The sequence below is a fragment of the Mustela lutreola genome, chromosome 2 (genome assembly GCF_030435805.1).
Source record: "Mustela lutreola isolate mMusLut2 chromosome 2, mMusLut2.pri, whole genome shotgun sequence".
Classification (NCBI taxonomy): domain Eukaryota; kingdom Metazoa; phylum Chordata; class Mammalia; order Carnivora; family Mustelidae; genus Mustela; species Mustela lutreola.
In genome coordinates this window covers 59894571-59911681 of record NC_081291.1, presented here as the reverse complement: position 1 = coordinate 59911681, position 17111 = coordinate 59894571, and the positions used below count along the sequence as shown (strand labels likewise).

Genomic DNA, 17111 nt, shown 5'->3' with positions numbered 1-17111 from the left:
AGTAAAGATAGAGAGGGGCGCCTGGGTGGCTCAGTGAATTAAGCCTCTGCCTTCAGCTCAGGTCATGATCTCAGGGTCCTGGGATCAAGTCCCGAATCGGGCTCTCTGCTTGACAGGGCGCCTGCTTCCCCATCTCTCTCTGCCTACTTGTGATCTCTCTGTCTCTGTGTCAAATAAATAAACAAAATCTTAAAAAAAAAAAAAAGTAAATATAGAGGAAAAAAAGGACTGTAACAAGATACAGTCTGGAGGTGGAAATAAATTAACAGATTGGTTGGTGGTACCATAATAGAAGGGATGAGGGATACTTTCCAGGTGTTGACTTAATAAATTGTGTATACTGTAATACTGCTTACTGAGTACTGAGATAGGCCAGAAAGATGAGCTGGGGAATACACTTAGAAATAAAATCAAGAATTTCATTTTTGTCTTAATAAATCTGAAATGTTTATGAGGAGTTCAAATGGAGATATCCCATAGTCAACTGTGAAAATGGGTGTGGAGTTCAGAAGAGATGCCCAAGCAGGGTATATAAATCTGAAAGTCGTTAGCATTGTGATAATAAAGTATGGACCTAAAGAAGACGTCCCAGGTAACAAGTGCAGAGAAGAGAAGAGGAAGCAGGTGCTCTACCATTTACAGGTTGAAGACATGTGGAACCACAGGCTGTGAGACCAGAGAGCTCAAGAATGGACAGAATTTCAAATGGAAGGAAAGTCAATTTCACCAAACACTGCCCAGAAGCCCCATCACATAAGGGCAGAGATATGACCACTGGGTTTGACAGCACAGAGTTTGCCACAGACCCCGGCATGCAATTTCATAGGAACAGGGATGGAACCAGCTGAGAGTTGGCTGAAGTGGAAAACGGAGGCAAGAAAGCAGGAGCATGTATAGAAGTTTCCTTGTGAACAGGAAAAGAAAAATAGGGACCCACACAAAAGGGCAGAGAGGGTAAGGGAGGACTTTTTTGTTTAAAGTAGAGAGACACTGGTGGGAATGACAGAGTGGAAAAGATGGTTAACTAGTGATGAGGCATCCCTGAAAAAGTGAGAGAAGGTGAGAGCACACTGAAAGCCTGAGAGGAGCAAGGACACCTTCAAGTATAAGCGGAAAGGGTGGGGAGGACAGAGGGAACGTGCAGGTCAGTGGTGTGGACTGGAGGGGGGAGCACTATCTTTAAGGTGTCCTAGTGAGTATAGACTAATTTATTTCATGAAATGAAGGAAGGAGAGCCAGAATAAAAAACTTAAAAAAAATAACAAAAACCTGAAAATAAAAGGAATTCCAAACGCCTTTCAGACTTACCATCACAGGTACAAATTTTCTTAAGAACTTAACACCATGTTGCTCCATGTAGGAACCCACTTTCTCTGCCATTTCTTGATCAAAGCCACGAAGAAGGATTGAGCGCACCATAATCGTGACGTCTAAGCCAATTCCAGCAAGAAACCCGCCACATTCCAGAGCAACATAAGACGCACCCACCACTAATGTTTTGCCAGGGCAATAAGGCAGAGAAAAAAGGTCATCACTGAAAAATAAAAACAACAAAAGGAACATGTAGGCAATAAAAATGAAGTAAAAGTGAATACACAGGTTTTGATGCGTAGTGGTCTTCTGTTGGCTGCATGGCAACCTGGTGCTGGAATGAAGAAAATTAACAGAGTCTTTTGGCATTTTAAAGAGTGTCCACTGTAGAGTAAGAAATATATCTCAGGTTTTTCAAAATCAAATTAGTGAATCATAAGTGAAGGTGTTTTAAAAACTGAAATAGACTAGAAAATATTAGACTACATTACATGTGATAAGAAGAAATATGGTTTGGTTTGTCATGCGTATGTGCATGTGTTCACCTGAAAAATAATGTCATGAAAAACACATTTCTTTTTAATTTAAATTTAATTAGCCAACATAAGTACATCATTAGTTTCAGGTGTAGCATTCTATGATTCATTAGTTATGTATGTGCATCTGGTGAAAAAAGTTTGAAAGTCATTGTCCTGAATTATAAAATGTCCTCTCTGTAACCATCAGGGATAATTACTATTAAGTCCCAGTATTGGGAAGAGCCATGCTTCTCCTGATGAACTGGTCCATTATTATCAGATAGATGCTAAACCCCAAAGCTATTTTATTTACTTCTTTGCTCTGGCCTCCATGAAATTCAGAGCCAATCTCCCAGACCTTGCTGAGCAATTACCTAGAATCATATAGCATTTATGTGTGCATAAATTTGACCTTATTATCTACCTAAGCTTATTTTCTCTGGGCTTCATAATGTTACCCGCTTAGCTTCTTTCATTATACTTATTTGCAGGGCGCCCATGTGGCTCAGTGAGTTAAAGCCTCTGCCTTCGGCTCAGGTCATGTTCCTAGGGTCCTGTGATCAAGCCCCGCATCAGGCTCTCTGCTCAACGGGGAGCCTGCTTCATCCTCCCTCTCGCTCTGCCTGCCTCTCTGCCTACTTGTGATCTCTGTCAAATAAAAATAAATTTTAAAAAATCTCATTATACTTACTTGCCATCAATTCAAATCTTCTGTGAAATAATATCAGGGACTAAATAAATTGGACACATAAGCACAACACAATTTAAGGTTACAATAGCCTGTTTAATCTTACCTAGTAATACAGTACTCTTTATCTCCTGGGATTCCTAAATAGCGGGGTCTTTGGCCTGTCGCTAGGACAAATTTGCCAGCAGTATAGTAAGTTTCCTGTCCTTTTCTATTGGTTGCCTTGAAAAGAGAAAAGTAAATTTCAACTTTTGCTACAAACACAGTAGAGTATCAGACACTGGACAACTAATTATAGAGCTTCCCACCCAACCAGAGTGGACATGCAAAAATAATAATGCAGTTGGTGATAAGCACCAACACAGAAAGGAGAAGTCTTCATAAAACAGCCACCAAAAGAGCCCAGTAGAGGTGCAGTAGGGGACTGGAATGCCAGCTGAGGGCGGCTTCAAAAGTGGTGGTATTTCGAGTGGAGACCAGAAAGTGAGAAGATTTGAGAAGAACGGAAACCTACAGAGAGAACAGTGCATAGAAAAGAACACAGGCCTGAAAGCAGCAGGTGTCTGGGGAACAGCAAGTGGTCAGAAAGTGGCAGGAAAGGCAGGGGATGCATCACGGTGAAGGGACACAAAATTCCTGCCAAAGGCTAACACCTTTATTCACCATTCTAAAGATTTCAGCTATGGGAAACCAAGAAAGGTTATTCATTGTGTGCATATTTTCAATTATATGAGTAATTCATAAATCCATTTTTTCCTTAAAAAATTCAAAAACCAAAAAAAAAAAAAATTCAAAAACCAATGAAGGTGTTTAAATAAGAGGGTGGTTTCAATGATGGGACCGAGGGAGGGTAGCCTGGAGACAGGCACCTGCTCCAGAGGGTCAGGAAAGAGAAGCCCAGGATGTAGGGGTGGGATGGGGGAAACCTGAGATTTCTAGCAGGAGCAACTGAGCAGACCTTGGTTATCAATAAATGTGGAAACACAGAAAAGAGGAAGGTATGCTTCCAAACAACTGGCTTATTCAACCAACCATGCCAGCCATGCCACAATTTGAGAACTAAACTACCCTGACTCGTATTTCTATGATGTTCCATGTGAGTGATGTAATTCAAATGGGTCCACATATGGTTTCAAAAGGGGAAGCTTTCAACAGACTACTCCACACCTTTCCAGAGATAATAAATGACTACAAAATAATCTTAAATCCCCCCAAGATCCTTGCATACTGTGCTAGGAAAGCAGAGTCCAAAAACTAGGTGTTGAGGGTTGTATCTCATTGTCTTATATAACTCTAATTTAAAATTCTTCTGTTCAGCACAACAATCTCATTTTCCTTACTTGCGGCTCTTACACTATGTAAACATGACAAAGCTTGTAAAATACACTAATTTTATACTACTTTTATTAATATGTCTTTGAATAACATTTGGAGTTCTAGTTAAGGTTTCATTTTATTTTTTTAATTATTCTTTTTATGGAAGTGCAGTTGAGACGCAATGTTCCATCAGTTTCAATAGTGATTTTTTTTTTTTACAACATAGTGATTTGACAAGTCCATACAACACAACATGCTCCACATCTGTCCCCATCTGTCCCATCTGTCCCCAAACAACGCTACTACAACACCCCCAATCAATTCCCCAGGCTGTACCTTCATCGTCGTGACTATTCATTGCATTTTGCCCATCCCCCACCTAAGGTTTCATTTTAAAAAAGAATTACCTACTAAAATTTTTCATTTTTTAGTCTATTTATTCTAAACATTTTCTTATAAGGTAGTAATAAAATCAAAAGGCAAATAATCACTTTAAATGAAGATCTCTTTAAAAGGCAATTCCTGCAATTTAGCAGGCTCTTTGCAATCAGCACAGGAAGAAACAGGTGCACATGAGGCAACATGTGTACTCACGCATGTCAGTGTGAGTCCGTAACATACAAGACAGAATTTCAGATCAAGGCAAGTTCAAGCAATAGTAAAGAAAAGCAACAAACATGACAAAATAAACAGTACCTTTATTTTATGATGTTCGACAAATTCTCCATAAGAATTGACATAGGTCACAGCCTTCTCCCTCAGGGACAACCTGTAGCCCCAGTTTAGAGAGCCAATGTGATTCTGAATTGCTTCTATCATAGTCTCCCAGTTGTGCTTCACTGAAAACAAATAACCAGAGCAAAGGCATAAAGCCAATTTTATTGCCTTTTTCTTTAAAGATTATTTATTTATTTATTTGTCTGGGAGAAAGAGCGCAGAGTGAGGGAGAACATGAGCTGGGGGGGAGAGGCAGAGGGAGGAGAAGCAGGTTCCCCGCTGAGCAGTGAGCCCAATGCAGGGCTCAATCCCAGGACTCTGGGATCAAGCTTAACCGACTGAGACATCTAGGTGCCCCAAGTGAGTTTTATTTTTAATGTTCGATCTTATATAACCACACAGGAGCCATACTATATATTGATTTAAGAATCAAAAAGTGAACACAAGACAACTAGCAACTGAAATCTTTTTTAGGTCAGTTACAGTTTATACTTCTTCCTCTTTTACATTACAAAACATAAGCAAAAAGCAAAGTTCTGAAAAAGAAAAAAGAAATCCCTGGAACAGAGAATGGGGAGAACAGTCCAAAACATCACAAGGCAGGGAGATCATCCCTACTTGGGAGTACCCCAAGGCTACTCTCACACTCCTAGGTCTGCACAGGGTGTCCCAGATGTGAAGAGAAGCACCATACATCCATCTGCCAAGCCCAGCCCGGGCCACTCCCTTTCAGTTCACTTGGTGGTGGCTTTATGATAGCAAAGATGCTGCGTTTCATTACAACAAATGTGGTTTCTGCTCACTGTGGCCTACCATTTATATTACAATGGTTACTCATTTCCTGTTGCAATTGGGGCAGGAGGTGATAGAATCAAATTCCTCATCATCTCCTTATCTTTTAGGCAGGATTGATTTCCCAGCCTTCGTCTTGTCTGCCAATGGTGCTTCCTGAAGGAGAAACCAATTTCCATGCAGCACTGTGCTTCTAAAACACAGAGGCCAGCCTGGGATTCTCACCAAACTGGATGAGATTCCCAAAGGCAAACCCAGCCAACTGAGGGTTTGTCGTCCTCTAATCACGCCTGGTGACTCACCCCATCTAGCACTCTCCGAAAGGCCACAGCACTCCTCAGGAATGTGGGAAGTTACAGTGCAGGAGAGAAAAAGAGGTTATGGTGCACTGAGTTTATGGCATGGATGTCGGACCACCTCTTCTAGGAAGCTCCTGAGATCTTGCAATCCGGGGGATCACTGTGGTTGCTACACTACCTGACCCCCACGCTGTGGTCCCAGGAAGTAAAGACCCAGCAGGGATGAGCCTCTCCACAATGGCACATGCCCTCAGATCCTAAGCTACCTCCTCCCTCTAACCCAGAAAAGCTACTCCTCTAGTCTTCCAAGAACCATTTCTCTCAAGGACCTTGTCAGTTAGCTTCCCACTTCACATGGTATGTTTGTTTCTGGTTCTTTTTGTAAGAGTGTCTGTTACATCTACATCAGCGTTTCCCAAATATGGCTGCATATCAGGATCCCCTGGGATTCAGGTTGAAACATACAAATCCCTGGACCAAGTCAGAACAAGCTCCCCCGGGGGAGATCCTGCAAAGGCAAGTCCAGAGACTGGCACTCTGGAACCACGTGCTCCACTGCTCTATTGACCTGTTAAAGATTTGCAACGGTATCACAGTTCTAATTACTGATGGAAAAAAATCTCCCATACTTTCTCAAAGGCTGCATAGCTATTCTCACACATTTACTTTCAATACAAACTTTAGAATAATCTGTCACATTCCAAAGAGAAAAAAAAATTGTGGAGATTTTTCCTGGACTTACATAAAATTTACAAATCAATTTTGAGGTAATGTCTTTATAGTACTGAGACATCCAACCCAAAAATCTCAGTATATTTTTTGTTATGCTTTTCTTTCCTTATATATCTTGTCCATTCCTGGTATATTTATCCCAAGTTATTCTATCATTTTGTTGCAATTTTCCATTGTATGTTTAACTTCCTATTGCTAATGTAAGAAATCTATTTATTTGGGGTCCCTGGGTGGCTCAGTGGGTTAAGCCTCTGCCTTCACTCAGGTCATGATCTCAGGGTCCTGGGATCAAGCCCCACGTCAGGCTCTCTGCTCAGCAGGGAGCCTGCTTCCCCCTTCTCTCTATGCCTGTCTCTCTGCCTATCTATGATCTCTGTCTGTCAAATAAATAAATAAAATATTTTTTTAAAAAGAAATCTATTTATTTTTACACATACATCTTCTAAACAACTTAGTGAACTCTTATTAGTTCTAACATTTTTAGTTTGAACTCTTGTATATTCTAGGTATCTTTTATATCATTCATATTATAGATTTGTAATATCTTTTTATTCCTCTTCTCAAGTATGTACTTTTTCTTCCTAGTCTTCCTTTTTGTGCACAGGCCAGAAGCCCCAGAACAATGCCGATAATAGTAGTGGAAGTTGGCTGCCCTGTTTGATTCCTGACTTCAGTGTAAATGCCTCAAGCTCTTCTCCATCAAATACTTACATCTGACTTTTCTTCATCATGTAAAAGAAGTGGCCATTTCTTTCCTTAGTTTAATGACACTTGTTTTTCTTTTCTTTTCCTTTCCTCTCCTCTCCTCTCCTCTCTTCTCCTCTCCTCTCTTTTCTTATTTTTTTCTTTTCTTTTCTTTTTTAAGAGCCATAATGGATGTGAAATTTTTGCCAAATGCCTTTGGAGCTAGAATGTAGGTCATCATGTGGATTTCAGCATCCCTACTATGGTTTCCTAATGATACATTCTTATATCCCCAGAATGAACTCTCAGAAGTCACAGTGCATTCTTTTAGTCACTGCTGGAGAGGATTTGCTTTTTCTAGAATTTTGTAGCTCTATGGGCTATAGCTTTCTATTTTTACACTATCTTTCTGTATCACTGTTAAATCAGCCTCAAAAAAAAATTTTAGAATTTTCATTTTTTCCTAAGCTCTTGAACAGTTTAAATATTTTAAAAAGTATTCCTTGAAGACTGAGGAAATTTACTTATAAATTTTCAATGTCCTGGAGAATGGGTTATCCTTAAATCAAAGTAAATTCTGGTTATTTATATTTCCCTAGAATATACTCCTTTTCATCAAGATATTTAAAATTCTTACCACTAATTTGTATACTGAATTTGTTTTTTCTCTTCTCTTTCTGTAGTTATATTTCTTTCCTCAAGATACCTAATGCTACATATTTGCATGAATTCTTTCTCCTGTTTCCCCGATTGGGTTTGCCAAAGGTCTTCCTACTTATTTGCATTTTCAAATATATTCTTGCTTTTGTTCATTGACTCTATTTTGGGGAGAATGCTAAGTCATTATTTCCTCAGTGTGGGTTGTATGTGTGTGTGTGTGCATGTGTCTATTTTTGTGCCTTGAAGTTTCCCTATCTGGTATTAACTGCTATTACCTTGTTTGCATCTTCCTGACATAGCTTCTCCCACCTGTTTTAAAATTGCCCATCTATTTCATTTTAAATAGGAAAATTCAAGTTAGCCGTTTAAAAATTTAAAATTCAAAAACAATTAAAGTTTCTGTATTCTCGACAATTCTCCTTTGGTTTAGATATGTATGCTGTAAACAGCACATGGATGAATTCTGTCTACACAACTTGAGAAGCTGACTCATTCAGCTTTATTCTACTATGTAAAAGAGTGTCCCTATGTTTGTCTGCTGTCTTGTTTTCTGGGTTGTTTTTTGCTCGTTTTAAATTAGTTTCATGCTGTTTATTTGTACATATCCCGTTCCCTTTTTCTTGGAAGTTCTATATTTAATTTCTGATCTGCAAATTATATATACATTTTAAATCTACTTCAAGCCATTATTTCTCTACCAATGTCAAGAATGAAAGTATCTAGAAGATTCTCCCACACCCAGATTTCAGCATGCTTTCAGTTCCTTTCTCTTCCTGCTTAGATTCTATGGACTTCTCTTGGCCATTTCATGAAGCTTATGCCTAAAAACTGCTAAGCCCCAAATTCCATATGACGGCTAGCTAGGTGTTTCTTAGTATAGTACCTCAAAACTAACTTAGCAGCCTTTTGTTTATCAGGAACAAGATTTTACCCACTTGAGGGAATTATAAAGCATTTAGGAATATCAAGCACATCTAGACAAGTTCAAGAACGTCACCTGGACCCTCAGGTGAGGCAAAGTGGCACGAGCATACAAAATGCTATCCCCCCTGGGGCACCTGGGTGGCTCAGTGGTTTGGGCTGCTGCCTTCGGCTCAGGTCATGATCTCAGGGTCCTGGGATCAAGCCCCGCATCGGGCTCTCTGCTCCGCAGGAAGCCTGCTTCCCTCTCTCTCTCTCTCTGCCTGCCTCTCTGCCTACTTGTGATCTCTGTCTGTCAAATAAATAAATAAAACCTTAAAAAAAAAAAATGCTATCCCCTCAGAATGTGCAGAGCCCCAGCAGTGTGGGGCAGTGGGCAGCAGGCAGGGCTGACACACCAAGAAGTTATCAGCTTGTGGGGAATCCTGCTTGGGAAGTCACCCACACACCCCTCTGCCTGGCTGTCCCCATCATAGGACACATCTACTGTCCCATTCCTCATGGCCTTTCTCCATTATGGGGCATTCAGAGTTTCCTCCCCACTTGGCCTTGATTATTCTAGAATTTTTAAAACAGGGTATAAGCATTTTTAGTTTTAAGAAGACTCCTTTGGGCGCCTGGGTGGCTCAGTCACTTAAGTGTCCGACTCTTGATTTCGGCTCAGGTCATGATCTTAGGGGCATGGGACTGAGCCCCACATCTTGCTTGGTGAATTAAACCCTATTCCATTTGGCCTTCTGGCACCATTTCCTTCCAGATGGTTCTCTTCTCTGAGATTCTCTAAGCCCTAAGTCTTATCCTTAAAAATCTAGCCCCTCCTGGCCTCTTTGACACAACTCTCCTGGTTTTTCCTCATCTTCCTCACCCACCCTCTAGGTTTTAACATTTCTCAGGATCCGTCCGTGTCTGCTATTCTTTTCCAACCACAGGGCCTCCCCAGCCCCTCTCAGCAATTCCTAAGACTTCAACCACCACCTGTAGGTGGGCTGCTAACCCAGGCCCTGCCTAGACCTCTCTCAAGCACAAACCATCCCCATTCCCTGAACTCCACCAGGTATTCTGCAGGGGAAAAATCCATGCAAGGTGAAGGATTCAGGGAGAAGGATTCTTGAAAGTGAAGGTGACCCCAAAGTTAAATTGCCAAGTGCAAAGACCTTATTTTATCTACAACCACTTGGTACTGAAGCTGGACCCAAAGCTCTACAGAGAGCTGAGTGTCTGGGGAAATTTGTCCATGGGAGAATCTGTCTGGCCACAGCTCATTATGCTGAACTCCACCACTAACTCACACTGGCCTGTGTTTTCCAGCTCAGCAAATACACTGCATTATCACACACTCCCTCTTCTGGGATTCCATCCTTTTCTTCACCCTCCACCCACCCTGTGACCTCCGGGGCCCAGCCAAGTCACCAGGAAGGATATGCTCATGTACACATTTCCTCCATCAAAATCTCTTGGGAAACAAGAGATTTTTTTTTTTTTAGAATTTTTTTTTTTTTTTTTTAGAAATTCTATAACATTATTCTAAATAGACAAAAATCACCCAGCCACATCTAGCCTGTCAATTCCACACCTTCAGTCCTCTAAATCCACCTCATACTCTCCAGTCTGAAATCAGTCTTGGCCCAGGCCTGTCATTTCTCCTCTGGGTTAGGTGACAGCACTCCAGCTCACTTCCTTGTCTTTGGACTTGTCCCCCCTCCCACCACCAGCCTTCTAAACTCCTTGGTGCCACCAGAGGGTTCCAGAATCCAAACTGTGGTTCAGGCTCCTCTCTTGCTGAACCCCTGACTCTCTTGCTTCCTTTGGGGTCAATCACAATGCCTTCAGATGACATTTAAGATCTGTCACGACGTGCTTCTTTGTAATCTTGTTTTTCCCAGCATCCTGCCCCTATTCTCCATGCCAGCCATTCACTATCCCCCAAAGACTCCACGCTTTCTCCCAGCTCCAGAGTTCAGAGCACACTACTTCCTGTCTCCAATGACCTGCTTCTCTGTGACCTTCAAGATTCAGCTCAAGGGTCACCTCCACCATCTTAGCCTCTCAAAGATAGTAAGTGTCCCTCAAGGCAATGCTCAAAACCTCACTGTGAACTAGAGCACACAGAATCTCTCTTCTCTTATCCTCTCTTGCAACAAACTGTGTACTCCTTAAGGGCAGAAGCTCTATTTTCCTCATATCTGTATCCTCAGAGCCTAACCAATTAGTGCCTATTGGATGAATTTGGCTTCCATCTTTCATTAACCAAGGACATATATAACCACTGGTAAAATAAAAAATGTTATCACTATAACAGATAAAATTCAAATAATGACCCTCGCTCTTCTCTTTTCTTTACACTTGAAGGAAATCTGAAAACAGCAATTATTCTCTCTCATGTTCTGTAGAGTCTGAAATGACAATAGCTGCCAAAAGCACCAAGGCCCCCAAGAGTAGGGCCAGGTTTCAAATGATCACCTCTGACTCCCCTGTGCCAAAGTGGGGTCCTAATGAGCAGTCACTCAACAAACTTCAGACTCAACTCTAGAACTATAAATAGCAAGTCTTTCTCTAAGAAACTCATTCTTTCCTCTTTCCTCCCAATCTGTATTTTTATATACCATTACCAACCTTGATGACTGTACTCCCAGCCAAATTTCCTGGCGTCCTTTAATTCCTGCCCTAAAAGGGCAGCTTGGTGCATCAATTTCTTAGGAACACAGCCCACATTTACACAAGTACCGCCAAGACCTGAGAGAGAAGATAATAGTTTTAAAGCTTCCTCTGTGTCCATGGGTGTATACGTGGTTCTACATACCTGTAGAGCAGGTGTTGTTAAACATGGGGAAATGACACACTCAGATGGCTGGGGGGCAAACAGCAGACCCCAAAATAACATGCAAATAATTAAGCCAAACTCTTCAAATGAGGGTCTGTGAAGGAGACCCAAAGATGAGCAAAAATACCAATGTACACTTGAATAGTTTTCTGGGAAGAGAATCCAAAATTTTCATTTGATTCTGACCCATGAAGGGATCAGAATTATATTAGATTAATTAGATAGATACCAAAACAAGGACTGGAACCCCAGCTTCTAGCCTTTATTCTCTGTAAGTTGGACTCCTCCTCTGAGCCAATATTAGGTCCACCGCAAGCTGCCTGGTAACATCTACTCTCAATCTCAAACAGCACAAAAAAGCCACGTGTGATGCCCCTGAGCAGGGCATGAGTCAGAAAACTCCCTCTCTGATCACAGTCTCTCTTCTGGTAATCCAGAGAAGTAGGATATTTCTAGGCAGGAGAGAAAGAGGGGAGAGGGCAGAAGGAGAGAGGGAGAAAACAAAGGTACACACAGGAACTTTTCAGCATACAAATGTTAGAAGGAAAAATGAGAGAGATTAGCTTTACTGTATGAAATGCTAAGGTAAAAATTTTGAGTAAATTTGAATTTTAAAACATGATTATCATATTTTGTCAGGGCCCCTACAGGAAACAGATGACATCCTCAAGCTGGGAAACTGAGGAGAGTTTATAGAAAAATGATTACAGGGGCGTGGGCAGAAAGAGTGAGGAGGAACAGAATAGTGAGTAGGCCACTGCCAACCCCACATGATGGAGAGATTGACACAGCCTACAAGGGGTTGGGCATAACAGTGGAGGTGGCCTTTTTTTCCTGCAGGGACCATCAGGGCAGGAGCTAGAAGAATGAAGAACCCCCCAACTCCACTTTCCTCCCTCCCTACTGTTCTCCTCCTGTGACCATTAACTGGTCAAGCCCAACTAGAAGCCAGAGGGCAAGGCTGCAGATGCATCGGCTTTCTGGGGCATGGAAAAAGGTAGACATGAAGACAGGAAGGATGGATCTGATACATAAACAGAAAATATCCACGACAGAGTCTGCATGTTCTATTAAAGTAAATGCTCTCCTCTACAACTGGAAGCTCACTGTGCACTTTGTTGACAGGACCTGGACGATGATGCACATGCCGACTTGACTGAACATCACACAACCGTTAGAGTCAGCTATGAAACTGATGCAGAAACACAAGACAAGGTCATGGCAGACTTAGGTGGGCACCACACAGCATACACTGTGATTGCAATTAAGGGAAAACATCAGTGCACGTGTGCAGGAATTATTATAGCACACGTGTTGGATACTGGAGTCATGGAATTTTTTCCTTTTGCAAAATCTTCCTTCATTACCTTTATATTATCTTATCTTTTTATATTATATTGTCTTTCCACCTGTTAACCATGCAACCTTAGGTCCGTTACTTTACCTCACCAGGACTTGCTTTCCTCACCTATGGAACAGGCTAGTTACTCATCTTGAGATTAGTTTGAGGATTAACAAGATTGAAGAAAGCCAAAGACAGCTGTAAAGAGCAGAAAACTACAAGAGTCACAACAAAGAAACACTGCTTACCCCATGATGTGCCCTGAGGCGTCGGGACCACAAAGTCTAGCACCATAACTTTCTTTCCCAAGATGGCGGCTTCCTATTAAAAAAACTACATATAAACATCTTGTCATTTTCCTGACAACCCCCCAATTTTTCTCTCCCTGAGAGGAAAAGACTGTGGAAGAACACAGTCCTTTCTCTTTATTAATACAACTAAAGCTTGGACCGTAACAACAAAGTAGCTGAAGAAGTGCTTATGGCAATCACCAGGAAAATTACCTCTGGGTTTCGTTATGTTCATACCTGAGCACATGCAAGGCCACCAGAACCTCCCCCAATGACAATGAGGTCATATTCATATGCTGAATCTTCCTGAAGGAGCTTCTGTAATAAACCACTCTGATGGGCCTATGGATCAAAGGAGAGAGGAAAGCATAATCTGTTTTAAATCTGTTCTTTTGTACCCTACGTTGAATCCGTATGCACTGCTTTTCTAAAACTCTAAAACTCTTAGAAACAGTCACTAATTCATCTAAGTTGAAACTGTAAATTTATCTAGATAGTATTTAAATAGGGTCCCACTAGATAGAACATATGCTAAGTACATACATTTTTTATCATTATCACCTTGTGGCTACATGTGTATCTAATGACCCGCAGGTCATGACTTTATGTAAGGCAAGGTCATCTTCCTTGGTCTAATCATCAAAGTATCATAATTAAGTAAAATAGCCAAGTACCATTTTTCAAGATCCTCTATCTTTCATTGACCTGTGCCAGGCTTTATTTTGCAAACAATTCTTAAGCCTTCTTAGCAGGACATGCACATCAAATTTTTACATGGTTTCTCATAAACTGACCTAAATTCTGCAGCATCCTGGTAAACTTTCTGTAGAACACAGACTTTTGCTTTTTCTTTCAGCAACAGTCACAAGGCTAGCTCTTTACCATAGTCTCCTGCTCACTTGGCCCTCCCTTCTGATCGGAAGTAGCTGAGGCAAGCTGGGACGATCAAGGCATGATATAGCAATAGTTTTTGTTGTGTGAAGGCAGGTGTTCCAGCCCTTGAGGCTGGCTTTAGAAACACCACATGGCACCAGCTCATCCTGGGAAGCACATGAGAAGTGCTGTATCACTGTAGGACTTGGCACATGGCACATGGCCCCAGATGGACGCCTGCCAGTGGAGGTTTCTGGCACATTCTAAAAGGGACTCCTCTGGTCTCCTTACTATTAGGTGCCCTTAGGAAAATACATCTCCTGAGCATCTTCCATGCAGCATGAAATAGAATGGATAATTCTGCATCTCCAGATCTTGCCCAGGTTAGGAATGGCAAGACCAGCACTTCCCAAGGTATTTCGGGGCCTCTCATTATGCTACACACCACCACGTGAGCTGAGTGTAGCTTCTGGGACTAATGAAGCAGGCTGTTAATAGATAACAATGCTGATCATAGATTAGCAATCTAGTTTCCCAAGAAAATGTCATTTTAAGTTAAAGTCTCAAATATAAGTATTTAATCACTGATTACTACTATTTACAAACATGCATAAAAAAATACAAGGGAACACAATTTTAATAAAAGGAAGTCATTATAAAACAAGGACCTAGCTTAAGAAGAAACATCAATTTTATCTATCATGACTTTCAAGATGATCTGATAACCATCTTCTATGCTTTTCCACTTCACAACTTCCAAAAGACAAATGAACAGACTCCCTTTTTTAAAAAAAAATTATTTATTTATTTGAAAGAGAGAGAGAAAGAGAACACACAAGCAGGGGGATCAGCAGGCAGAGGGAGAAGGAGAAGCAGGCTCTCCATGGAGCAGGAAGCCTAATGCAGGTCTCGACCTCAGAACCCTCAGATTACAACCTGAGCAGAAGGCAGATGCTCAGCAGCCTGAGTCACCCAGGTGCCCCATGAATAGGCTCCTTTTTAAAAGCCATTTTCTCCCCTTTCAGATAGATTTAAAAACAAACTTTGAATAAATGGCATTAAAAACATTTAATACCATTATTACCTGGAAAGTTCGATCGCATCCACCCATGTGCACTTTATTCACAAAAATATTGGGCACAGTTCTCTGATTAGTGATCTCTGAAAGCACTTCTTGGACATTGGCCCCATCATCTGAAGAATAAAAACTTCAATATATAAGAACATTGAAAGGGTTCCAAACTTTTGGGGTTTGAACAGAAGTGTTACAACACCAGACACTCCCATGCACACACCCATAAAATGTCAGTACTTATATATTTACATTATTATATAACTTCATGAAATGATGACTCAAGAAGGGGAAACGCCTGTTTTCAAAGGAAACCTTAAGAAATGAAGACAAATCTACAAATTCATTTAAAACAAACCCTTCTAAATTAGATCTTGAACTATCATTCAATGGCCTTGTTGGGACAAATAAATAAAAATCCTCTTTAAAGAGCAAATATTAGGATAAAACCTGATTTGAATGTCATAACTCAGAAAATTCTTCCTACAATTACATGCGAAAAATCTTTATGATCCATGGTCCAAAATGTCTCCTCCACCCCTGAAAATAAAGCCACGACTACTTACTTACATACGCTCTATGCTGTATACACTGTAGAATAGTCTCAAAGATTCAGGAACACATCACTTGTTCAGGAGACATGGCTAAAAGGAGTTGGTGAAGTCTAATAAAGGCAGAGCTCAAACTCTTTCCTGTTCACCACCCGGTTTTCCACCCTTGCAGATCCCAAGTGTGGGTAAAATGCTTAGTTAATATTAGATGCATGCATGCATGACAAGAATTAAAAATATAAAGCTGAAATATTAATGTGTTCCCCTCATCTGTAATACAATCAGGAAGTCCAGGCAGTTTCTTTTCATTTATTACAGCTTAATCTATTTTGCCAGGGAGTTAGCAGATGCATATGAAATGCCTGAAATACTTCAGCCTTAGCACTTTATAAATCTTCTTCCTGCTCCCACCCCTCAAATACGAAAAGTATATAAATAAATAATCTACACCAAATTATTTGCCAAATAGAGTTCCATTTTCTGCATGGTTGAATGTAGACAAAAATAACTCACCTAACCCAAAGAGACAAGAGAAAATTGAATTGAACAAAGCAAATGGGAAGTAGTCGATCTTGTTGACATTTATTACAAACATTTATTACAAAGAATACACTACCCATTCTACTTACCGACTTGATCAAGTTCCAAGATGTTACATTCAACTCCCAAAGAAGAAAACAGATCTTTAACCTGGAACACAAATTTACATGAGTTTTACTCTCCCAAAGATTCAACAGAGTTTGAAATATGTGCATGAGGGTGTCCAAAGCAAATGTCCAGTTCTCTAAATTGCAGCCAAAGTAGTATTTTAAGGTCCACTTTTCACCATTACTTAACAACTTTCAGTGCCCTCAGCCCTCAAGATAAAGCCCAGATGTTTCACTTCCAAGATGGAGACACTAGGAGCTTGGCAGATTGGCTCCCTGGTGAAACACCATAACTCGTGAAAATTACTTAAAAAGAACAACCACCACCATTTAAAATCTCTGGGAATTGTCCAAAGGGCGCATAACAAGTGAAACATTTAGTCAATAAGATCTGGTAGATGTCAATGAGAACAGACAGAGTCTGTTCCTGCTCCTCCTCCTCTGCCCTAGGTCAGTTTGATAGAAGCTCCACTTCCAGTGAGTATGGACAAGAAAAAGAGGTTCCTTATTCCTTAAAATCACTGTTACCAGAAAGAGCAAGCCACCAGCATTTCTGTCTCCCCACAGCTCTGAGTGGCAAAGGCTACATTCTTGGAGAGCGTGGCTAACAACACGGGGGCTCCTTTCCTCCCTTCCTCCACACAACCCCCACTCATAGAGCAAAGGCTCTACCCCAGGCTGAGACTATTACAGGGCAAGGTTTCAGAACGGAAGAGGTTAAGCCCAAAAGACCAGAGTTTACAGTCCCCACCCAAAACCCTGCCCATAAAGTAGGGTTGTCACTGATTCTTGCCCAGGGAAAGAGGTAAGCCATAAGATCAGAGAGCTCCAAAGCTCTATCCAAAAGAAATGACCTTATTTGAAACAGACCATGTG

General features: G+C 41.0%; 1 protein-coding gene across 1 annotated transcript in view; it reads right to left on the bottom strand.

Annotated features, from left to right (window-relative positions):
- Window positions 1-17111, bottom strand: part of TXNRD3 (thioredoxin reductase 3) — a 68714-nt gene that overhangs the window by 34823 nt on the left and 16780 nt on the right. The window contains exons 2-9 of the mRNA XM_059161938.1: window positions 16218-16278; window positions 15050-15159; window positions 13330-13434; window positions 13051-13123; window positions 11253-11372; window positions 4531-4673; window positions 2624-2739; window positions 1309-1534 (exon numbers count right to left, since the gene is read on the bottom strand). Coding sequence (XP_059017921.1) covers window positions 1309-1534; window positions 2624-2739; window positions 4531-4673; window positions 11253-11372; window positions 13051-13123; window positions 13330-13434; window positions 15050-15159; window positions 16218-16278 — 954 coding nt within the window. The remainder of the gene's footprint in view (window positions 1-1308; window positions 1535-2623; window positions 2740-4530; window positions 4674-11252; window positions 11373-13050; window positions 13124-13329; window positions 13435-15049; window positions 15160-16217; window positions 16279-17111) is intronic.